We start from the raw sequence: 25,341 nt of genomic DNA on the forward strand, positions 1-25,341 counted from the left end.
AATCCAAAGCAGTCTAAAACAATGTTAGCACGATAATTTATGAAGGATTCTGGGCAATGATAGCCTTTGCAGTAGAGTTAGCTATGGTAGCTAATATTTGAGACAAATTTCTAATTATAACTCTATATATATTTATACCAAGCCAAGGAAGAAATGTTCAACAAAAGATACCCATTTAGAGCAACTTAAGCCTGCCAGAAAATTCCTCTTTATTATTTATTTATTTATTTTTTGGAGATAGAGTCTCTCTCTGTAGCCCAGGCTGGAGTGCAGTGGCGTGATCCTGGCTCACTGCAACCTCCACCTCTTGGGTCCTAGTTCAAGCAATTCTCCTACCCCAGCCTCTCAAGTAGCTGGGATTACAGGCACGAGCTACCATGCCCGGCTAATTTTTGTATTTTTTTAGTAGAGACGGGGTTTCACCTTGTTGGCCAGTCTGGTCTTGAACTCCTGACCTCGTGATTCACCCGCCTTGGCCTCCCAAAGTGCTGGGATTACAGGTATGAGCCACCGCGCCCGGCCTATTATTTTTATTTTTAAATGTGGAGCACTTCATGAATTTGCATGGTCATTTTTGCACAGAGGCCATTCTAGCCTCCTCTGTATTGTTCCAATTTTAGTATATGTGCTGCCAAAGCAAGCACAATTTCTCAATCCATGGCACAAATTAAGAGATACAGATCAGTGTTCCGTTTCCAGTTGCTTATGAAGTGACAGTGGCACTTTTAGAATCTCTAATCCACATTGGCCCCTTGTTTTCCACTTCAGACAAGGAGTTGTCCACACATATGGTTGATCATTAAATTCTCCACAGATAAAAATATATCCTGGACGGGCACAGGGTTTCTTGTGTAATACCTTGTGTGTTACAAATCACCAGTTGAGAAGCACTGGTAATATTTATCCAAGGGTCCATTATTGAATCATTGTATGTTAGATGACTTCTGAAAATTAAGGGATTAGGGTTATAAAGTTGTCTACAAACTGTCAAATTATCTTTCTTTTGGTTTTCTTAGTTTCTGGCATAATTTAACTGCAAAACCCTTAATATAGGTTTTTCCTACTGTTAGATTTAAACAAGAGTCTGAATATATGAATCTAAAAACCTAATCCTATGGAAAGGACCAGATGTGCAATTTGAACAAATAGTCACACTTGGGATATTAGTGAAATTTGTTACATGGTGAACTAGAATATCTCTAAGACCATACAGGGATTTAGGTTTAACATGACATAGTCAACATTCAGTCGAGTTCCCTACAAAAACTGCCAATTATGAAATCTTAATTATCACATTATCTTGCCATATATAAACCAAAAAGAAACATAAAGAGAAGAGGAAAGGGAACAAAGATTTCATAGTGACAGAGGAGAACAGTCTTGACCTGTGATCTTGGGAAAGCTGTCCACATCTCGGATGCCATTTGCTTCTAGAGAAAAACTTCCCTGGTCAGCTTTACCTTGAGATAGCCAGTGGATTTACAGTCCCAAGAGTCTGAAAGGGCTCTCTTGAGTTGAGATATAGGGATCCAAGACTTGAGGCCCTGAAATTTTGCTATAGTGTGGGTGGAGGGAAGAACTTGGTATGGTCCCTTTCAATGGGGCTCAAGGGCAGTCTTTCTCTGGTGTTGCTTCCAAAGGACCCATGCAGTGGATTCTAGATCATGAAAGATCTAGTTGTCACCAGCTGGTGGGGCACAAAGGGTTTCTTTTAACTACTTTAGCATAATGCATTAAAATCTTGCAATATTGAGTCATGTCAGAAGTTACAAAAGTGTGTAATTTGTGAGGTTCTATTATTAGGGCTATATACCTGCCAGTAACTGTTTTATAAGGGGTGAATCTGTGTTTTCCAAGGGGAGTGGATCTGCCTGCCATCAATCAGTAATACCTTTGAACAAAGCATTTCAGTCCATTCAGTTAGCATTGCCTAATGCCACTGTGCTCGTGATACCTTATTTAACTGCTTTATAACTTGTCTAGTGAAATGAGCACCTCTACCACTGGAGATTTCTCCAGGAATATTCCATAAAGCAAACACATTTCATGATAAACTTTTAGCTACTGTTATATCAGCAACCTTCCTGCATGATGGGAAAGCTTCTGTACATCTAGAAAATATTCACTGAAGGTAGGAATTGAGTGATATCCATCTGTAAGTACTCAAATGATCCAGCAGGTGCTGGAAATGTACCATCTGAGTATTTTATTGACTTGTCAAAATTATAGGTTTGACAAACCAGTCATTGGTTATAAACCGTTTTAGCAATTTCAGAACAGAGAGCCTGCCAATATTTTAAAAAATAATTTGGATTATTTCATCTCTCCTATTATAAGTTAAGGAGTACAGAGCTTTTAATAATTAAAGCTTTAAGAACTCAGGAAGGACCAGGCAACTGTCCAGGCCCTCCATTAGTCCACACTTAATGCTGAATTTTCATCCTTTTACATACCAGTTGGTTTCTCAAATTCAGGCACATAGCACTGTTTATGAAATAAATCATCATAGATAATTTGACTTGGATCAATCTTACGGAGTTTGTTCAAATTTTATATCTTAACAATTTCAGTTCTGGCTGACTTAGTACAAAAACCTGCCAAAGCATTTCCTTGGCAACCAATTAATTTGTGTTCTGCTTGATATGGGGTTAGTGGTTTTATGAACCAATCAATTTATTAGAATTCTGGAAATTCTTATCTAATCCAATTGTGTCATCGTAGGGTTATCGGAAACCTATTTTGTCAGAGTTCTTTCCATGAATTCCCTCAAAGATGAAAAATTTAGGTTTATAGTTGTTTTCAATAGCTTTCAGGAACGTACCAAAGTAAAACAATTAGCTGTCTTTGGATGACGAGACTTTAAATGATAATGGTTAAAGGTCTGATGAAAATTAATTATAATGCGATTAACAAGAACATTTTGTTTCCTTTTCTGTAAGTACTGTATTTTAAAATAATTAAAATTATGAGTGATAGTGTTCTATCAAGACTACCAAGTTTCTGGAAATTTCATATAATTTCTGGAAAACATATTAGTAACATACCCATGCAATGTAACTTAAAGATGGTTCAGCAACACTTATTATTTGACAATGCTTCCCATGCAATTTAACACATCAAATAAGGCTAATTAGTTTAACACCTCTCTCTTTTAATAAGAAGAGAGGGAAAAATTTCTTTGAGAAATTCCAGAGGTCAGTTTGGAAACTTCCAAAGTTGGTTTGAGGTTGAAAGGCCTTAATTTAGTGTTTGATTTTGAGATGTTGTTAAAAAGTGTCAAAAGGTTTAAAATACTTAATTAAAATAGGATCATAGGTCACTGGGAACAATAGTCATTTAAGCAGAGTGATAATTAAAATACTTCAAAGAAAGTTACATAATTATAGAAAAAACTTAGCTTTTTAAGTAAAGAGAACTGTTTTCTTGAGTGATCTAAAACCTAAGAAAACATGAAACACAGGAAATTGTCTTTTTTAAAAAATTGACTTTTATTTTTGTTACAGAGGGTACATGTGGAGGTTTGTTACATGGATATATTGCATCCAGGTAGCGAACATAGTACCCAACAGGTAGTTTTTCAATTCACACACCCCTTCTTTCCTCCCCCGTCTAGTAGTTGGCAGTGTCTGTTGCTCCTATGTTTATGTCTATGTGTGCTCAGTATTTAGCTCCCAGTTATAACATGTGATATTTGGTTTTCTGTTCCCGTATTGGTTTGCTTAGGATTATGACCTCCAGCTTCATCCATGTTGCTGCAAAGGACATAATTTCATTCCGTTTTTATGGCTGTGGAGTATTCCGTGGTGTATATGTATCATATTTTCTTTATCCAGTCAATGATTGGTGGGCACCTAAATTGACTCCATGTCTTTGTTGTTGTGAGTAGTGTGGTGATGAACATTATGCATGCATATGTTTTTTTGATAGAATGATCTATTTTCCTTTGGGAATATTTACAGCAATGAGATTGCTAGGTTGAATGATAGCTCTGTTTTGAGCTCTTTGAGGAATCTCCAAATTGCTTTCCACAGTGGCTAAACTAATTTACATTCTCATCAACGCTAGATAAGCATTCCCTTTTTTCCACAGCCTTGCCATGATGTGTTGTTTTTTTACTTTTTAAAAATGGTAATTCTGACTGGTAGGAGACGGTAACTCATTGTGGTTTTGATTTGCATTTCTCCGATGATTAGTGATGATGAACATTTTTTCATAGGTTTTTTTGGCCACTTGTATAACTTCTTTTGAGGCGTGCCTGTTCATGTCCTTTGCCCACTTTTTAATTTTTTTTTTCTTCCTTGTTGATTTGTTTAACTTCCTTATAGATTCTGGACATTAAACCTTTGTTGGTTGCATAATTTGTGAATATTTTATCACATTCTGTAGGTCATCTGTTCGTTGATAGTTTCTTTGGCTGTGCAGATGCTCTTTAGTTTAATTAGGTCCCCCTTGTTAATTTTGTTTTAGTTGCAACTGCTTTTGGGAACTTAGCCAAAAACTCTTTGCCAAGACCAATGTCAAGAAGGGCATTTCTTAGGTTTTCTTCTAGAATTTTTATAGCTTGATGATTTACATTTAAATCTTTGATCAGTCTTGAGTTAATTTTTGTATGTGGTGAAAAGTAAGTGTCCAGTTTCAGTCTTCTGCATATGGCCAGCCATTTATCCCAGGACTGTTTATTGAATAGGGAGTCCTTTCTCCATTTCTTGTTTTTGTTGGTCTAGTCAGAAATGAGATGGTTTTAAGTGTGTGGCTTTATTTCTGAGTTCTCTATTCTGTTCTATTGGTTTATGTGTCTGTTCTTGTACCAGTATGATGCTTTTTGGTTACTACAGCTTTATAATACAGTTTGAAGTCAAGTAGTATGATGCCTCTAGCTTTGTGCTTTTTCTTAGGATTGCCTTGGCTATTCATGTTCTTTTTTGGTTCCATATGAATTTTAGAGTAGTTTTTTAAAATTCTGTGAAGAATGATGTGGGTAGTTTGATAGGAATAGTGTTGAATCTGTAGATTGCTTAGGGCAGTATGACTATTTTAACAATATTGATTCTTCTAATCCATAAGTATGAAATGTTTTTCCATTTATTAGTGTCATCACTGATTTCTTTCAGCAGTGTTTTATATTTCTTCTTGTAGAGATCTTTAACCTCTGTGGTTAGCTCTATTCCTGGGCATTTTGTTTTCTTTGTGGCTATTTTAAATGGGATTGTGCTCTTGATTTGACTGTCAGCCTGGACATTATTGGTGTATAGAAATGCTACTGATTTTTGTACATTGATTTTGTATCCTGAAACGTTACTAAAGTTGTTGATCAGTTCTAATAGCCTTTTGGTGGAGTCTTTAGCGTGTTTTAGGTATAGAATCATATTGTCAGCAAAGAGAGATAGTTGACTTCTTTTTGGATGCCTTTTATTTCTTTCTGTTGCCCAATTGCTTGGCTAGTGCTATGCTGAATAGGAGTGGTGAGTGTGGGCACCCTCATCTTGTTCCGGTTCTCCAGGGGAATGGTTCCAATTTTTGCCATTCAGTATGATGTTGGCTGAGAGTTCTTCATAGATGGCTCTTATGATTTTGAGGTATATTCCTTTAATGCCTAGTCATTGATGGTTTTTATCATGGATGTTGGATTTTCTTAAAACCCTTTTCTGCATTTATGGAGATGATCATATGGGTTTTTCTTTTAATTTTGTTTATGTGGTAAGTGAATCATATTGATATGCATATATTGAGCCAACCTTGCATCCCAAAAATAAAGACTACTTGGGCTGGGTGTGATGGCTCACACCTGTAATCCCAGCACTTTGGGAGGCTGAGGCATGCGGATCACGAGGTCAGGAGTACAAAAAATTAGTCGGGTGTAGTGGTGCGCACCTGTAATCCCAGCCACTCAGGAGGCTGAGGCAGAAGAATCATGTGAACCCGGGAAGCAAAGGTTGCAGTGAACTGAGATTGTGCCATTGAACTCCAACCTGGGCAACAGTGTGAGACTCCGTCTCATTAATAAATAAATAAATGAATAAAACCTACTTGATTTTGTCATATTAACTTTGTGCTATACTGCTGAATTCAGTTTGCTATGTTTTATTGAGGATTTTTGCATCTATGTTCATCATGGATATTGGCCTGAAGTTCTCCTTTTTTATTGTATCTCTGCCAGATTTTGGTATTAGGCAGATGCTGGCTTCATAGAGTGAATTAGAGAGAGGCCCCTCCTCCTCAGTTTTTTGGAATAGTTTTAGTAGGATTGATACTAGTTTTTTTTGTACAACTGGTAGAGTTCAGCTGTGAATCCATCTGGTGCAGGACTTTTTTTGGTTGGTAGGCTTTATTATTATTATTTCAGAACTCAATATTCATCTATTCAGAGTTGCAGTCTCTTCCTGATTCAATCTTGGGAGATTGTGTGTTTCTAGGAATATATTCATTTCCACTAGATTGTCTAATTTGTGTGTGTAAAGTTGGTCATAGTATTCTCTGAGGAGCTTTTGTATTTCTATGGGATTGGTCGTAATTTCATCTTTATCATTTCTGATTGTGCTTATTTGGATCTCTTTTTTTGTTGTTAATCTAGCTAGAGGTTTGTCAATCTTTTTTTTTTTTTTTTTTTTTTTAGAAGAACCAACTCTTGGTGTCATTGACCTTTGGTATAGATTTTTGCATTTGAGTTTCATTCAGTTCTTCTCTAATTTTAGTTATTTTTTTTCTTTCGCTAGCTTTAGGGTTGGTTTTTTTCTTTTTTCTTAGTTCTTTTAGGTGCAAAGTTAAATGGTTAATTTAAGATCTTTCTAACTTCATGATAAAGGCATTTAGTACTATAAACTTCCCTCTTAACATGTTCAGCTACAGCCTGGAGATTTTGGTATGTTGTGACTCTGTTTTCATTAATTTCGAAGAATTGTTTGATTTCTGCCTTAATTTTGTTGTTAACCCAGAACTTATTCAGGAGTAAGTTGTTTAATTTCCATGTAACTGTGTAGTTTTGAGAGATCTTCTTGATACTGATTTATATTTTGATTGTACTGTGGTCTGAGAGTATACATGGTATGATTTCAAGTTTTTGACTTTGTTGAGACTGCTTTATGACTGAGCATGTGTTCAATCTTAGAATATGTTCCATGTGGAGATGAGAAGCATATATATTCTGTGGTGGTTGGAGTGTTCTAGAAATGTTCATTATGTTCTATTGGTGAGGTGTTAAGTCCATTGTTTCTTTGTTAGTTTTCTGCCTTGATGGTCTGTCTAATGCTGTCAGTGGGGTGTTGAAGCCTCCCAGTATTATTATGTGGTTAAGTCTTTTAATAGGCCAAGAAGAACTTGTTTTATGAATCTGGGTACTATCGTATTGGATGCATATATATTTGATATAGTTAAGCCTTCTTGTTCAATTATACCCTTTATCATTATGTAATGTCCTTCTTTGTTCTCCTTAATTTTTGTTGGTTTAATATCTGGTTTATTTTATATAGGAATAGTGACTCCTGTTCTTTTTTGCTTTTTGTTTGCATAATGAATCTTTCTCCATCCCTTTACTTTGAGTCCATTGTATCATTACATGTTAGATGGGTGTCCTGAAGACAGAAGATGGTTCAGTCTTGTATTTTCATCTAGCTTGCCACTCTCTCACTTATATATGGGAAGGTTAGCCCATTTACATTCAGGGTTATTATTAATAAGTGAGATATTGATCCTGTCATCATGTTGTTAGCCGGTTGTTAGAGTTGAGATTGCTTTATAATGCCTGTGGGCTATGTGCCTATGTGTGGTTTTGTGGTAGCAAGTGCCATTCTTTCAATTCCTTAACTTAGCACTCCCTTAAGGACCTTTTGTGAGGCTGGTCTAGTTAAAATGAATTCCCTCAGCATTTCCTTGTCTGAGAAGGGTTTTATTTCTCCTTCACTTATGAAGCTTGGTTTGATGGGATATGAAATTTTTGGTTGAAATTTCTTTTATTTAAGAGTGTTGAAAATCATACACCAATCTCTTCTGGCTTGTAAGGTTTCTGCTGAGAGGTTTGCTGCTAGGCTGATGGGCTTCCCTTTGTGCAGAACTTGACTTTTCTCTCTGCCTTTAAGATTTTTTCTTTTACCTTGACCTTGGTGAAGCTAATGACTATGTGCCTTGGGGATGGTTGACTTATATGGTGTCTAGCCAAGATTGTCTGTATTTATTGGTTTTGTATGTCATCCTCTCTAGCAAGATTAGGGAAATTTTCATGGACTATATCCTCAAATATATTTTCTGAGTTGTTTATTCTCTGTCTCTCTCAGGAATACCACTGAGTCATAGATTTGATCTCTTTATATAACCTCATATGTCTCAGAAGTTCTCATTTTTAAAAATTATTTTTTTTTAATTTTTGTCCAACTGAGTTGATTCGAAGAACCGGGTCTTTGAGCTCTGAGATTCTTTCCCTAGCTTCTATTCTTCTGTTAATACTTGTGATTATATTATGAAATTCTTGTAGTAAATTTTTCAGCTCTGGAAGCTCAATTTGTTTCTTTCTTAAAATGACTATTTCATCTTTCAGTTCTTAGATCATTTTACTAGATTCCTTGGAATCCTTGAGTTGAGTTTCAACTTTCTTCTGAATGTCCATGAGATTCCTTGTCATTCAGATTCCATATTCTATGTCTGTTATTTCAGTCATTTCTGACTGGTTAAGAACCATTGCTGGGGAGCTAGTGGACTTGTTTGGAGGTAAGGATACACTCTGGCTCTGGGCATTGCCAGAGCTCTTGTGTTGGTTCTTTCTCATTTGAGAAGGTTGGCATTCTTTTAATTGCCATGGAAGTTGAGTATAGTTAGTTGGCTTCATTTTGGATGTTCTCAGAGGACCAAGGCTCTATGCAGGTTCTTTATTTGTGACTGAATTCTTACAGGGGGTTATATTAGCAAAGTATTTTTGTTGTTGTAGTTTGGGTTACAATCCAGTAGATGATGCTTAAGAGTATTTGCTGGTAGAGGCTCTTACTCAGCTGCATGCCTCCTTTGTATTTCCTGCCACTTGCAAGCATGCTGTGTGGTGCAGTGGCAAAAGAGGTGACGCCTTCACCAAGTTTACTCCTGGGCCTTGCAGGAACTCCTTCCAGTCACTGGGACTGTGCCTACATTTCTTTTGTTAAGTGTTTGGCTGCAAGGTTCCCTCAGTCAGAAGCTGCAGCAGGGAGATGGACCACACCTTTTCAGTCTCCATCTGTGGAGGGAGGCATGCCTATTCCTGCTGCAGCCCATGAACCCATGTGACTCACCCCTCTCAGTGCTCTAAGAGTGGGGGCTCCATTCCCACTCAAGTACCTTAGTACTCCCAGGCGATTCACTGCAGCTCTGGGGAGAGATCAGGCTTTTTGTTCCTTCCCCAGCTTGGGGGCAGCAGGGGTGGGGGCAGCAGCAGTGGCAGCAATGGCATACAGCCTGCCAGTTACTTCAGGGGGTGCCACCCTAAAGAAATGCATAGCTATGGCTGATTAGAGTGATCAGCCAAGGATGGGGCAGCTGTGCTCTGGGCCCAAGCATGGGGGGGCTCTCCCTGGGGAAGACCAAATAAGATAGTTTGGCCTCTTCTCCATAGGATGACTGTGGTGTGCTGTAGGCCTGCAACAATAATCAGGCTGCTTGTTCCCTTTCTAGCCAGGGTGGTGGGTGGGATGGGTGGGAACTGTGGTGGTGCCAATGACAGAGGGCCTGTCAGTTGTCTCCGGAAGCTCCACCCCAGAGAAGTACAAAACCACCACTAACTGATCAGGTGGGAGTGGGGCAGCTGCTCTGGGGGCCTAAGCTGGGAGGCCCTGCCCAATGAGGAGTAGCAAGTTCAGGGATCTGCATGGAAAACAGTCTGGCTGCCTTTCTGTATGACAGCTGTGGCATGCTGGAGGCCCATGACAGTTCTTAGATTCTTTACCCTCCCCAACCTGAGGACAGCAGGAGCAGGGACTGCAGCAGTGGCAATTGCAGCAGCTTTGTTGGTTGCCTCTGGGAGCTCCGTCCCAGAAAAAAGAAGAGCCACAACCAGCTGGAATGTTCAGGTTGGGGTTGGGTGGCTGTGTCGGGGACCCAGGCCATTGGATCTTGCCTGATAAGGTACAGTGGAGGTGAGGCCTACAGTTCATCCTCTCCTCAGCACCATACATGCAGTCCCTATCCTAGAGATGCATGAGAGAGCCTGAGCTCCTTTGTTGGTAGGGCTATGGCAGCTGACACCAGCGTGCTCAGGGATCCAGGGCTCATGGAGCTTAGTGTGGACTTGAGTGGTAGCTCTGCACAGACTCCATGAAGTGCTCTGTGTTGATCTGGAAGCACAGGAGAGTCAGGGGGCCTCTCCTGTGCCCAGGATTGCAAAGCCCATGCAGAACTATGGTCCCTAGGGACTGTCACTCACCCTTTCCTCATGGCTGGGAGCCTCCTCTGTCTCTGCACCAATCTTCGATGGTCAGCTGTCTTGCCTTGCTCTTCTTTGCTTTCTGTGGGTCACTGTTGCTTTCTTGATGAATCAAAACATGGCCTCCTGTATGATCCACTTGAAGAACTAGTGTTTACTTGCCACTCTACCTCTTCTCCATAAGAGCAGTGTGCACTAGCTGCCTCTAGTCAGCCATCTTGGCAAGTCAGCCATCATGGCTCTTCTCTTACTGACTTTCTTAATTATCTTGTCAAACATAGGATATTTCCTTGGCCAATTACTTAAAAGGTATAAACAAAACAAACAGAAAACCTTTTCACAATTTCCTATTAAAAGAAGACCAATGTCGCAAGGAAAAGTTGTTTTAGCATAGAGGATGAAATTCTAATTTCTCTTCATCGTGTTTTTGATATTAATGCCTAATTTTTAGAAAAAATTCACATCTAATCTTAGCTAGCTTAATCACATACAAAATTTCTTTCCCAAGATTCCTCTTCTACAGACTTTCTGTATCAGTCCTTTCTCACACTGCTATGAAGAAATAGCCAAGCCTGGGTAATTTATAAAGGAAAGGGGTTTAATTGACTCACAGTTCTGCATGGCTGGGGGGGCCTCAGGAAACTTAACAATCACGTTGGAAGGCAAAGGAAAAGCAGGTACCTTCTTCACAAGGCAGCAGGATGGAGTTAGTGCTAGCAGGGGAATTGCCAGATGCTTATAAAACCATCAGATCTTGTGAGACTCACTCACTATTGTGAGAACAGCGTGCAGGAAACTGCACCTGTCATTTGATTGTCTCCACCTGGTCCCTCCTTGACATGAAGGGATTATGAGGATTACAATTCAAGATGAGATTTTGGGTGGGGACACACCCAAACCCTATCACTTTCTAATATCCAGACAGGTTTTTACCTCCCCCCATACTTCTTTCTCATTTTGGAACAATTAATCATTCTACTTTAGAACAAAAATTTTTCTCTTCTTGTTTTAACAAAATAATACACATCCTCATAACTTACGCTTTTCCTTACCAAAAGCACATCTGACCTACCTTGTATACTTGCATATAAAGTTGTTTTCCTTAGTATTTCTAGTAGTTTTAGTTACATATTTTAATTTGTATCTTAGCCCTTTATGACCTTAATTTCTAGTGAACACTAGGAAGCAAGCAAGTGTGAAAATCATACTGCAGTCTATAGATTGGAAAATCTGTGAATTATAATTCTAGGAGTGTGTACTTTTTTATAACACATTTTTTTTTTCAATGTGGCACAGAAGTATTAACAGTCCCAGCTGTCTTTAGCCTCTCTGTATTTAGGAATGGTAGAGGAAGCAAATTTTTACCTCTATCCTTTTAGGGCTTTTTTTCCCCCCATCCTTTGTAAGAATGTTAAAAGTTTCTGGTATAGAAAGGACATTCTTCACATGGGAATTTTATCTTACCTCTTTTTTAACAATTATGCTTGAAATGCTCATAAAGATGAGACATTAAATGCCTAGCCATCACCTTAAGTTATTTTTCTTGCTGACAAGTTATGTCACATAGAGATAACATGAATTTATTTCACTAAACCTAGGGAAGAAGAGTTGTGCATCTGTATTGTACTAAATGCTGACAACTCTGAAGATATGCCTGCATTAATCAAGCCAACATGCTTTTATTAGCTTTTATTTACCAAAGGTTATCCAAGATTATGTAAACTTGAAAAATATTTTAGGTTTCTTTCTAAGGGTTTAAGGAATACCTATTTTATATAAGCACTTATTTTTCTTTAAGCCAATTACGTAATTCTCTTTTACAATTTAATTTTGGCAATACCATAAGGAAAAAGAAATATATTACACATTCATAACATACATACTGATACATATAAATATACACATAAAAACAGATCTTATAGTTTTCATTTAAAAATTTTAGCCAGGTGCCAAGTACCATAGCACAAAGCTCACTAATATATTAAAGGATATCTGGAACTGAACTTTATCTGGCCCATGGAACAAGATTACCCCCCCAGATGGTTAAAGCTTTTGACTGATATTTGTAGAAAAGACTTTAGTTTTTTTTTATTTCCCTCCTCTAAAGAATCTTTTGAAGAGGAAATCTTTGATTTATTTAATATCTTAGATATTTAATACTTCTGTGTATCAATTAAAGAATGTGTCTCATTGCTTTTGTGGTATGTTGGATCCTTTCTTTTTTCTTTTTCTTTTTTTTGTTTTTGTGGTTTTTTGTTTTTGTTTTTTGAGATGGAGTCTTGTTCTGTCATCAGGCTGGAGTGCAGTGGCGCAATTTCGGCTCACTGCAACCTCTGCTTCCTGGGTTCAAGTGATTCTCCTGCCTTAGCCTCCTAAATAGCCGGGACTACAGGCATGCACCACCACGCCCAGATAATTTTTGAATTTTTAGTAAAGACGGGGTTTCACCATGTTGGCCAGGATGATCTCTATCTCTTGAGCTTGTGATCCACCTGCCTTGGCCTTCCAAAGTGCTGGGATTAGAGGCATGAGCCACCGTGACTGGCCAGATCTTTTCTTTTCTAATGTGCCTCACGAGTGACCAGTTTTATCTGGGTTAAACTTCACTGTGGCCACTATAATTCTAGGTTGTCCTTAGTAAGGTTAACACATTTAAAAAAATGCACAGATTCTGGGACCATAATTTTTGTACGTAGAGACAATTGTCCTTATGTATGGTGTTTTTAAAGTGATAAACATTGGATTGATATAAGAAGCTAGCAGGCAGCTTCACTGATATTTCTTTAAGGCAAGTTTTTTTTTTCCTTTTTCTTTATCATTGTCTTTGTCTTCTTTGCTCTCCTTTCACTCCTCCTCTGAAGCTATTCAGGAAGAAGATGGCAACACGTAGGCAAGAGTCTTTCTGCCATTGGAGATGTTTTATTGTATTCAGAGAAACTAAATGAGATATACCAGAACCTTTATATATACGGAAGCCCTTCATATATGCAGATTTCCATTCCTGCAAATACTATATTTTCAATATGTGTTTGGTTGAAAAATATCAGCTTATAAGCTGATACTATAAGGTTGTGAACTGATATTTGAAGCGGAGCTACGCAGTTCAAACCTGTGTTGTTCAAAGGTCAGCTGTATATTTACAGGTCACCTTTCATCTGAAGGACTTTCACGTCTACTACACAGGATGTTATAATGATCTATTGTCAAAAATATTCTTTGCAACTTATAGAAACATGAGAGTACAGCTTATGTGGCTTAACAGAATTCTGATAAACTCTAGGATTAAAAAGAGAGGAGAAATGAAGGCAGGTTTGGAGAATGAGGAAGAAATGATACTGTTTTAGACAAGCAGTCAAATATTCAATTCGCCATATTTTTGAATTCCAACAAGCTTTGGAACAGTCTTCTTGGCCCAGAAAATCTATCAGAAAGCTGTACTTGAGCTAGACTGCAAGTGAATGTTTGCTGTACTTTTGATTTGTTATGGCCCTGTGGAGGAGAGAAAATGCTAAGCAAATATTTGCACATTGTACTGTAAGGAAATAAAAAACTGATTAGAAGTGAATCAGTTGACCTCATGTTGTTTCATTAGAAGTAATTTCCTTTGGATTGTCTCATTGCCTATAAATGTTCTTCCTTTGCATCTTAACAACAACCCTGTCATGAGTAGTCTGTGACTAGTTTCATTTTTTCCACTTATGCACCCCATGAGCATGGTAAGTACCTCTCCCACTCTTTATGGGGCCTGTGTTTGGGATCCTGCAAACATGTCCAAACACAGTTACATTTAATCCATCCTTTTCTTTAGAGGAACAGTTCTCAAATTATCTCTAATTTTTCAGTGTTTTATAGTAAAAGGGATCAGGTCTAAGGCTTCTCTAAGAGAATTTAGCATTTGACATTTTTATTTTTATAATAATTGAAATACATCAATACAAGCATATTCAGAAAGGGCATTGTGTCAGACACTGCCAGGCTATTTTAGATGTTTGACATTTTTTATCATAGTTTTTGGCTTTCATAATAGGTATTACTATTTTACCTATTGCCAGTGAGTGATAGGATAGAGATTGACTAAATGCTTAAATGATGTGCTTGGGTCCCCAGGTAGATTCACAGTTAGTGTATTCCGTAGGGTTTTGCTTTAGTTTTATAGAGGAAAGGAGAATTCAGTCATCCCAATGCACATGGTTCCCTGGGCATACCAAACTCGAAAGAATCTATACTACAGCAGCTGTATGCACAATGTCAGTACCAATTTAGTTTCACCAAAAAATCATCACTTTATATTAAATTAATATTACTCATTTGAATTTTATTGGGCAGACTTTTTAAGTTTATATATGTTAAGATTCTATAATTATATACAACTCTGAGTATAAGAAAACTTATTGCTAGTTTTATGTGGGTGCATATTTAGGTAATATAAAAAATAATTTAGGTTGAAGGTTTATATGATAACTTTTCTCCTTATAAGGGTTTTTTCATTGAGTAATACCATTAGTTAAAGCCTTTAAAACAGATTTTATGAAATAATTACTAACACTAGGGGAAAGAGGTAATCTCCATTCTGATTTGTGCAGAGTGACTGGGTATTCAGGGAGAATAAGGGAGTAGGGAAGAGGAACAGCAGGGGCCTGAGCAAAGTCAAGGAAGTGAAAAATTACAAAAATCAGAAAGTGGAAGCTGGTCCCTTAAAACCATGTGGGTTTGTTAACTGGTGCTCATCAAAGTTAGATTCCTAACCTTCCTTAGAAATTGGGAGACAAGGACCTTATCTTCAGGGGTTGACTGGAACAAACAGTCAATTCTTTTGTCTACTTTGAGTTTTCTCAGGCAGGAACTTTAAGGGGTGGGAGGGTAGAACCATTCTAGGGATGTGGCCTTGGGCTTTTAGAAACTGTTAATACATTCATGTTTGTTCAAGTCTTTACAGGTCAAGGTTGAGAAGAGTGCTTTATAGGTCAAAGTTGAGAAGAGTGCTTAGATGAACCTGAATAGACTTTGGTTAAAGAGAGAATCTTTGTAGTGATAATTACAGAGTGGCACTTTCTTATCATAAACAGTGCCTGCTATGTATTAACTGTTGTTAAGTGAGCTTGATTTTAAATATTAGCTGAAAAACTATGAAATATTATGCTCTTCATTTTAGGGCCGAGATCTGGACTATAAAATTCAGGAATTTAAAGAAGCTGGAAAACTGTTTCCAGAAAATCAAATAATAGAATGGTTTATCCAGCTGCTGCTGGGAGTTGACTACATGCATGAGAGGTATGTTCATTTGCTACTGGGAACAGGATCTATTTTTAACAGTCATGTCTGAACTTGAAAAGTGAAATTTTTTTCTATAATTGAAACAAGTTCAAAGGTATATGGCTATAATTAAACATCTCTAATATGTTTGAGAAAACGGTTGACTGATTGTATCTAGAGGATTTACTTGTGTAGCTTTTTGTTGCTGTTCTGAAAATCAAGTTGGCCTTGAATACAAGATAGAAATTTGTATCAAACACATTTCATTATATCTGATCATCTCCTATGAATTACAGGAAGTTCTCAGATACCTGTGGCATGCTATGAATTTATTGTATCTTACAGCAGGCTTGAGTTGTAAATACCTTGGTATGCCACAAATGAATTGTGTGGTCACCTTGGAATGTGCCAGTGTATGCTTAGCTAGGTTATTTAGCCTCAGAGAGAGAAATATTCAGATAGAAAGTCAGTTTTGATGTGAAGTATCTGATGACGAAGGTCAATTATTTTGATTATCTATGATTTACATTTACCATCTCTGCCTCAAAAATGTATTTTAAAACTCTTGATGATTTTTTATAGGTCAAAAGTAAGAAGTTTTAGAAGTTAAATGTTTTAGAGATGCATAAAATGATAATAACACGTTTGAAAAGATGGACATACATAGACAAAAAAGAAGTGGATACTTGGAGGTGTCTATGGTAGATTTCACCTTGGGAGCAGGTGTAAAACATGATACCATTCTTCTTGAATGAAAGGGGTGATTTTTAAGGCACACCAAGGTCTAGCCATCCATTGATGTCAGATTGCTTAAATGTGTCATCTGTACTTTCCGACGGCATAAAAAGTAATCGGATTATTCTGTAATTTGCCATATATCTTCTAAAACACATGCTTGTTGATACAGATAGCTCCTGATTTATTGACTGGCACCTCATAAACAATCTGTTGGATGATGTCAGACTATCTTAAGAAATCTTTTTATTATAAGATTATTTGACTTAAGAGAATCAACTAATCTTTCAATAAGCTACCGAAAGTTGCTGACTATAAAACTTCTGTGTACATCCATTTATATTAGTATTTTATTTTCCTTACTACTTCTTGGCATATTGTTAGGTTATACACAAGAAAAACAACTAAAAAAAATAACACATATTAAGATGCTAACTATGGTGTTGTATGCACAAAATACAAAACTGAAATCTGGTTGATTTAAGAACCCAAATATTTTTGATAACCTTTAAGACTGCTTAGTAATAGTAAAAATAAGTGAGTTTAAAATAACCCTTTGAACAGAGGCTTATAAGTTTTTAATCCTTTAATACTCAAAGAAAGTCATTAATTGAGACTAAATATTTAGATATTTGTGAATCTGTGAAACTGAAATACAATCCTTTGTGATTCAGGTAACAAGTGATGGTGCTTCTTAGTCATTACGTTATTATAACCAATTATTGTAAAGTTTTTATGTACAAAGAAATTACGGTTTTATATTTCAGTTCATTCATTCCTTTGTTAGTGATAAATTAAAAATAAGTCTCAACCTCAAAGAGCTATTAGTAAGCTAGCAGACATAAAACATGTACCCTTCTAACTATAAGCCATGTGCCATGGTAGAGGTACACGATTCAGTGTCTCCACCACTCACTAGATTCATGACCGTGAGCAAGCTGGTCATGAGAGCAAGCTCTCCTCGCTGCACCTGTTTTCTCATCTGCTAGGTTGGTGCAAAAGTCATTGTGGTTTTTGCTGTTATTTTTAATGACAAAAGCCACAATTATTTTTGCACCTACCTAATATAAAATAAGGATAATAACAGGACTCTCCTTGCTTACATTATAGGGTAGAAATTATGCATTGAGAAACGGTACAGTTTAAAAGTTTGCAAAATGTTAAGCTCTATGTGATGTTGTTGTTTATGGTTATAATTTAATATAGAGGTGAGAGCACAGACATCAACAGGGGTTTTAAAAACAATGTCAATAACAAGTGTTGGTAAGCATATGGAGTACCTGGAATTCTTTTGTATTGTTAGTAGGGTGTACATTGATACAAACACTTTTGAGAAATGTTTGGCAGTACTTTCTAAGCCAAACATAAAAATACCTATGACCCAATAATTCTATTCCTAGGGGTAGAAATGAGTGCTGATGTCCAACGAAAGGTATACAGAAATGTCCATAGAAGCCTTATTTGTAATAGTGAAAACACTAAAAAATATTCATCTACAGTGGAATGGTTACATGAGTGTGGTATGACCCTGTAATGGAATTTTAAAATTACTATTCTATAATTTAAAAACAACAGACAATTAATAATCAGCATGACCTGGGTGAATCTCAGAGGTCATAGGTAGGATGAAAGAAGCCAGATACAAAAGAGTGTATACTACATGACTGCATTTATATGAAGTTCAAAACCAGGCAAAACTAATCTAAGGTGAGTCATAAAAACTCTTGGAAAGGGGCTTTGACTGGAAGGGGCGCAAAGAAACCTGGATACTAGAAATGTTTTATATCTTAATCTGGATGGAGGATTACAAGAGTGGAATATATGTTGATATATATGTAAAACATCATCAAATCTAAGATTTTTACATTTTAATGTAAGTTATACTCTAGGTTAAAACAAGTGATAAAAGTTCCAAGAAAAGTACAATTTAAGTGTTATAGGAGATCAGAAGAGAGATAGTGTTTTTATTTGGGGAATCATTGAAGACTTCTTGGAAGAAGTAGCACTTGACACAAGGTAGGTTTTGAGTATGATGAAAAATGGGTCAGAGCTTTCCAGGTATAGGGAACAGAGCACAGGCAGAGGTTGGAAAACGTGAAACTTGTAGAGAGAATGGTGAGTGGTTCTATTGGGAAGGCTCTTGAAGTAATGAATAAAGTTGTTGGCAAAGATAGGCTGAAGTCAAGAGGGCTTTATTTTGGAGCATAGACGTTGAATTCCACAAGAGGTTTTTGAGTGGAGTTATATAATATTGCCAGAGCTTGCTTCAGGAAGGTTAGATGACAAATTATACCAAGGAGAGAAGGTAACTTGGGTTATCAGTCAGTAACCTTTCATAATATCCATGCATGAGATTGTGAGACCTAAACCAATCTGGCAGAGGTAGGTAGAATGAGGAAGGATCAGAATGAACTCAGTAAGTTGAAATGACTGGACTTGAAATTAAGTGGATCTGTGAGATGTGATAGAAGGTCAAAGATGAACCTGAGGTTTTGTTCCTAGGTGAATGAGAAGTTAGAAAGACAGGTTTGAAACAATGGTGATGAGTTTAATTGTGAATATGCTGGGTAAGAATATGGAGAGAGAAGGACAGGGAGAGGGAAGAGAGAAAGAGAGAATGAGAATAAGAGAAGGAAGTCAGAAGTGAGGCCCTGGATCTTGGGGAACCATCAGGGCTTGACTTTGTTTGGGTTCCTACAATATCAGAGCCCTGAAACAAAGACTAGGGTACAAATAATTGTTTTAGGAGTTAATTTTAGAAAGCAGAAGCCAGTGAGTGGGAAGAGTGAGAAGGAGAAGCCAGAAAAGCTGTGCAGAATGTTTTATTGAACTAGTGGCTGCTGTGGGTAGAGGGATACAGAGGCAGACTCTTCTAATAGTGTGTAGGTTTTGGGTTTCTCTTCCTGCATTCTTTCCGGACTTTTTGGAAAAAGAAAAAAAGCAAACTTGCTTAAATGTAACTATTGTTTTCTAGCACTATTACAAATTTCCTCTTGAAAAATTTCTTGTATTTCTGGGAATTTGGAGTGAGAAGAGGGAGGAAGGTGTCTTAATCTTGATCTAATTTTAAGAATGGTTTTTAAATGGAGCAGTTATATTATTCCTGATTGTAAATGTATGATCTATGTTTCACTTCTGTTGGTTTTCAATATTTAATTTAGTATGAAACATGTTTCCTTCAGAAAATAAACTTATCTTAATTATCTGATTTTAAAACATTTTGAATCCAAAAGAATGATTTTTTAGCACATGGCCTAAACATTTATAAATAATGACGTTAAAAAGCCAAGGCTGTTCACAGTTCACTGAAAGCTACTTTGAGAATGTAGCACTAAAACATGTTTTTGCTGAAGGGAGTCATGCTGCATTAACAAAACTCCAATGTCAGTGGCTTACATCAGCAATCATTTCTCGTTCATGTTGCATATTGACAGATATGGGTCATCGGCAAGTCTGCTCTGCATGTCTTCATTCCAGTACCCAAACTGAAGGAGCAGCCCTTATCTGGGACAGACTTTACTCCTGGTGGAGGGAAAAGCAAGAGAGTGGAAACCCTTAAGGGCTCTTAAAGCTTTTGCTCAGACAAGACAATCATCCAGTCTGCTCACATGGCATTGACCAGAGAAGTCACATGACCACTCCTAATGTCAGAGGGGTAGGGTTGCCTCTTCCTCCCAAAGGGAGCCCTCACTGCAAGGAGTAATACGTGTGAATACTTGGGAACAAGAATAAGTCCACTACAATGTTTCACTCAGCTTTAAACTGAAATCTTTCAAATTACGGATGATACATATAGGCATGTCTACAAAGCATTATTCTAGTTTTCTCCATGTATGATCTACAGTATATATTAAAATATATTTTGAAAATTACATAAATTGGCTTATACATGAGTTAAGAAGATTACCCTGGAAACAATACATGTGAAGAGGTTAGGTTTGTTGCAAATGCATTGCAAAAATTTTAGTTTATATATATGATGGTTGATTTTATGTGTTGACTTGACTGGGCAGTAGATGCCCAGAATTAAACATTGTTCCTAGGTGTGTCTTTGGAGATGGTTCTGGATGAGGTTAGCATTTGAATCTGTGGACTCAGTAAAGTAGATTACACTCCCCAGTGTGGGCAGGCATCATCCAATCCTTTGATGGCTTGAATGGAACAAAAGACTGAGGAAGGAGGAATTTGCCCCCGTGTTCCTGCCTTATTACTTGAGCTAGACAACTCATCTTCTCCTACCCTGGGACTGGGATTTACACCGTAGCTCCCCTGGTTCTCAGTCCTTTGGGACTGAATTACACCACTGGCTTTTCTGGATCTCCAGCTTGTAAACAGCAGATTGTGAGGCTTCTCAGCCTCCCTAATTTGCAAGTCAGTTCTTCATAATAAATCATTTATCATTAGTTTCTCTGGAGAACCCAGACTAATACAGTGTAGCTGCAGAGGAGATAATGAAGACTCTGGAACCACTAAGAAGAATGAAGTTACAGAAAAAATGAAGAATCTGTTCTCTCCTTTGGAGCTTTCCTGTACTTATTTTAATTTGGTTTATTTATACGTTACTCTAAATCTATAACATATGGCATAAACACATAAATAGTGATATTAAAAGTTGAGAATATTCACAGTTCACTAAAAGCTATCTTGAGAATGTTGCACTGAAACCCATTCCTGTTCTAAGCATGGAGTTCAGTTAACGTCAATTTCTTAAGGTAAAGGACAGAGCAGCCTCTCTGCAGAAGGCCCACCTGCTGGTGGTCTCAAGGCCTGGCTGATTTTGGTGCTTTCCCAGTGGAGGAGGGAACAGGGCTGGGGCACTTACTCCAAGATGGCTTCCTCGTCACCTCACTGCCCATGCATTTCCCAGCCAGCTTGGTGAGGTACTGTGGTAGAGTGGCTAAAATGTTCCCTGAAAGGTAGTGTTAAGAACTCATTTTTAATGTAGTGAGGCTTCCAGGGAAAAGACAGACTTGAAAATCTCAGTCAGTAAATATGACTGTGGAAGGAGGTGTCCTACCCCAGATTTGAAGATGGAAAAGCAGAGAGAAGTTGTGTCTGGTGTGACTGGAGATTCCTGCTTTCTCCTGGTCCTCACTTCTTAAGGATATCCTGCAGTCACTTTTTCAAGGCAACCTCACCCCTGAACCAGGTGTAGGCACAGTGCTGATGTGCTGGCAGTGACCAAGAGTTTGAGGAAGACCTGACCCTGCTTCTGACTTACAACATAGAGGACTCATTGCGTTAGTGAGGAGACATGACACAGATAAACAAAGGCAGGTACCTCAGCGCTTGGGACAGTGGCCACATGACAGAGACCAGTAACAGGAGTTGCCTAGGTTGTGCGTCACAAAAGAGCCATTGGCTGTGCCAGCACCTTTGGCAAGAAGAGTTTGTGATCCACCCTGATATAAGAGCTTAAGGAGAGGTGAAGGGAATTGTCCGTACCTTCTCCACAGTTCTACCTTGGGCTGGAGACCTGAGAAATGCCTGCTGTCTGTACCTCCACAGACCATTCTTCCCCTAGCATTGGCTCTGGAGGCTGGGGAAGAATGACCTGATAGGGAGATGGAGATGGGATTTTTAGCGTGAATTTGAACCACAGTCAGCAAATCTTAACCAGATCACTTGGGTATCATGAAACATAGAAATGAGAGGGACGTACCACATGAACAGATATGATATGGTGCACATGAGATAATAGATGGAGAACTGTGTTGAGCTTTTTAGAAGAACTATTTTATGTGAACTGTCTGTATTGCCTGTTACCTTATTATTTCTTGGATTTTATTTTCATATACTTCAAAGGAATGGATATTAGCCAAGCATAGGACAAAATTATGCTGGCCCATTTTGGCTTATTGTAACCACAAAGGCAGTAAATTACGATTTTTTTCCTGAGATGGAGTCGTTATCTGTCACTCAGGCTGGAGTGCAGTGGTGCCATCTTGGCTCACTGCAACTTCTGCTTCCCAGGTTCAAGCGATTCTCCTGCCTCAGCCTCCCAAGGAGCTGGGATTCAAGGCATGTGCCACCATGCCCAGCTAATTTTTGTATTTTTAGTAGAGATGGGGTTTTACCATGCTGGCCAGGCTTGTTTCGAACTCCTGACCTTGCGATCTGCCCGCCTCGGCCTCCCGAAGTGCTGGGATTAGAGGCATGAGCCACTGTGCCCGGCCAATTATGACTTTTCAATAGATATTTAGCAAATAGCTTGATACCTGGTTTGTTGCATAGAATTTATTGTTCCATTACCACAGAGCCAGCTAATTACTTCTCATAACTGCTTTCTAACATATCGTATGCCTTATTCTTAAAGTATCTACTGATGATTTACTAATTTATATATTTATAGAAGGCTATCAATATATTATTATTTGTAATTCATCTTCTGTTTGTCTAGTCTAGGAGTTATCAGGCGAGGTTCTTTGGAATGTTTTACTTATTCCATAGTTACAGCACCAAGTTTCTGGTAGGCTCCCTAGCTCAGTATTCCAAATCTTAAACCCTTGTTCTCTTTGACTTCCTAGGATCAATAGCTTTAGAAACCAAGTGATCAACCTTAGATGCTCTTAATGAAGCAGCTTAAACAGTAGAGAAAATTTATTACCTTGCCTAACCAGAAGTCTCCAAAGTGAGTTGTTCTAGAGTTGGTTAACTTGGGTGGCTTGTCAGTATTCTCTGGGGTTCTAGTTCTTCCTCTTTATTCCACCATTCTCAATGTGGTTGGCTTTCATAGTCAGGCTTGTCCTCTTGTGGTTGCCAGGATGGCTATAACACGACCACGTATCCCACCTTCATACAATAGTAACCAAACTCCAGAAAAGGTAAAAGGGACATATGGCATGTCACTCCTCCCTTTTTTTTGTCTTTTATATGAGTAGGGAAATATTTCCTATAAGATTCCAGCAGACTTCTCTTATATCTCATTTGTGTTAGAAAAATTTCAAAAAACATGGAAGAGACAAAATATATTACTGGATATTTTTTCATTGCAGTGCTGGACTTAACTTTCTATTATCTGGGCTACTTTATAACTCTGTGGAGGCAGAAGCACACTTGAAAATTTTTGTCCAGTAGTGATGCAAATAATTTCCACTGTGATCACCAGGGCTATATCCCTGGTGATTATGGTCTATGGCCTTGTTAGGCACTAACCAGTTTTGTATCTAACTTAGCAATCGTATTCCCCTGCCACATTCACTCCCTATTCCCCCTACTTCCTTTACCTAACAGCTCTGAGGAGGGCTGAGACTCCCCAGAGGCTCATGGGGTTCTGATGTCAAGGGAGAAGAGGAGGAGAATGGCTATTGTGTAGGCGTTTAACAGTTCCTGCCATACCAAGAGGACCCCAAGAGTGGGCGTAGAGAAAGCCAGATTTCATTTAACACTCTTAGTAAATACTGTTGTTCTCTTTTTAAATCAGTAAGAAGTCAGCAACATACTCATGTACAGCATGAGTCTAGGTATTGTGGGAATGTAAGAAGGCAGTAGAAAATAGTGATTAAATAGCAAAGTTTTTATAGATAAACAGACCTACGTGGGAATAGTGGTTTATAGAGTCAAACAGATCTAAGTTTGTACTAATAGGCTATACAATATTGGGCAAGTTATTTGGCCTTTCTAGGCCTTGATTTTCTCATCTCCGGATTGGGCATAATAGTTAAAAAATAGTAATATAGTGCTTGGGATTATAGCTTCTGGGGTTATTGACCTCAAGATGAAGTGGCCTAGTGTTGCATTGTCTAGTTTTGTTCTTCGCTTTTCTCTCTACTCTTAGAAACATAGAGGCTAAAGATGATCTGAATTAGAAGAAATTCCCACTATCTTATCCAGTTCTTCACTTTATATGCTGATTTTATAGGCCCAGTTGAGTTTGTGCCCATTTGTGTCCTATAAAGTAAATGATAGGAACTTTATGAGTGACTTCTTTAAAATATGTCTTAGAATTTGGAGCTTTATTCAATAGTTGAATAAAGCTGGATGTTTGAGATCTGAACACTTTACAAAGGTAACATTATTACACTTGTATTATCATTAATTCTAGTAGTAAAAATTATTTTTATAATTGATATTTCTGATTTTAATTAATAATAGTATTATTAATTGGGTGGGCATATACCTGAGAGTGATCATTTACTGAGAGAGATGTTTCCTTAAGACCAGGTGAATGTCTTTATTGGTAATTGTTTACAATTATAAATAATTTCTTAGTAAGGTGACAATGGTTAGGTTTCCCTTCTGCCATCTGTTACAGTTGCTTATGTACTTAAAAAAAATCTCTCTAGCCTGAGTGTAAGCATTATGAGATGCATAACCCTGTCTCATGAATCTTTATATCTCTCACATTATGTAGTATAGCACATAGAATCTAGTTGGCACCCAGTAATTGCCTTTAAGATTAATGAATGAGTCCCACTAGATAGTATTCATCTTTGAACCAAGGATAATGTTTTAAAAACCAACATGCATTTATTGAGCATCTACTGTGAGTAAAAAATTGTGAGGAGGAAGAGATGATATTAATAGAAATGTGGCTCAAGCATTTTATTTAATCATTTATCTACTGAAGGAGATTTTTATTGCTTTCAAGTTTTGGCGATTATGAATCAAGCTGCTATAAACATCATCGCACAGGTTTTTGTGTGGACATACTTTTTAACTCCTTTGACAGTGTTTTCTTGCAGAGCAGAAATTTTTCATTTTAATAAAGTCTAGCTCATCAATTCTTTCATGGATTGTGCCTTTGGTGATCTATTTAAAAAGTCATCACCAAACTCAAAATCATCTAGACTTTCTTACATATCATTTTATAGCAGTTTTATAGTTTTACATGTTACATTTTTTAGACCTGTGATTCATTTTTGCAAAGGATGTAGGGTCTATGTCTAGATTCATTCATTGTATGTGAATGCCCAGTTGTTCCAGCACCATTTGTTGAAAAGACTGTTTTTGTTCCATTGCATGGCCTTTGCTTCTTT

General features: G+C 37.6%; 1 protein-coding gene and 1 non-coding gene across 7 annotated transcripts in view; one reads left to right on the forward strand and one right to left on the reverse strand.

Moving 5' to 3' along the window:
• NEK11 (NIMA related kinase 11) overlaps positions 1–25,341 on the forward strand; it is a 313,205-nt gene that overhangs the window by 70,574 nt on the left and 217,290 nt on the right. For all 6 annotated transcript variants that reach the window (XM_064378689.1, XM_064378693.1, XM_064378690.1 and 3 more), the window contains one exon: positions 15,528–15,646. In XM_064378689.1, coding sequence (XP_064234759.1) covers positions 15,528–15,646 — 119 coding nt within the window. The remainder of the gene's footprint in view (positions 1–15,527; positions 15,647–25,341) is intronic.
• LOC135275938 (U6 spliceosomal RNA) lies at positions 537–644 on the reverse strand. The gene has a single exon (XR_010343525.1). It is a non-coding gene; the product is annotated as a U6 spliceosomal RNA (small nuclear RNA).

Source organism: Aotus nancymaae, unplaced genomic scaffold (assembly GCF_030222135.1).
Source record: "Aotus nancymaae isolate 86718 unplaced genomic scaffold, 86718_ANA_hifiasm-v0.15.2.pri h1tg000019l, whole genome shotgun sequence".
Taxonomy (NCBI): domain Eukaryota; kingdom Metazoa; phylum Chordata; class Mammalia; order Primates; family Aotidae; genus Aotus; species Aotus nancymaae.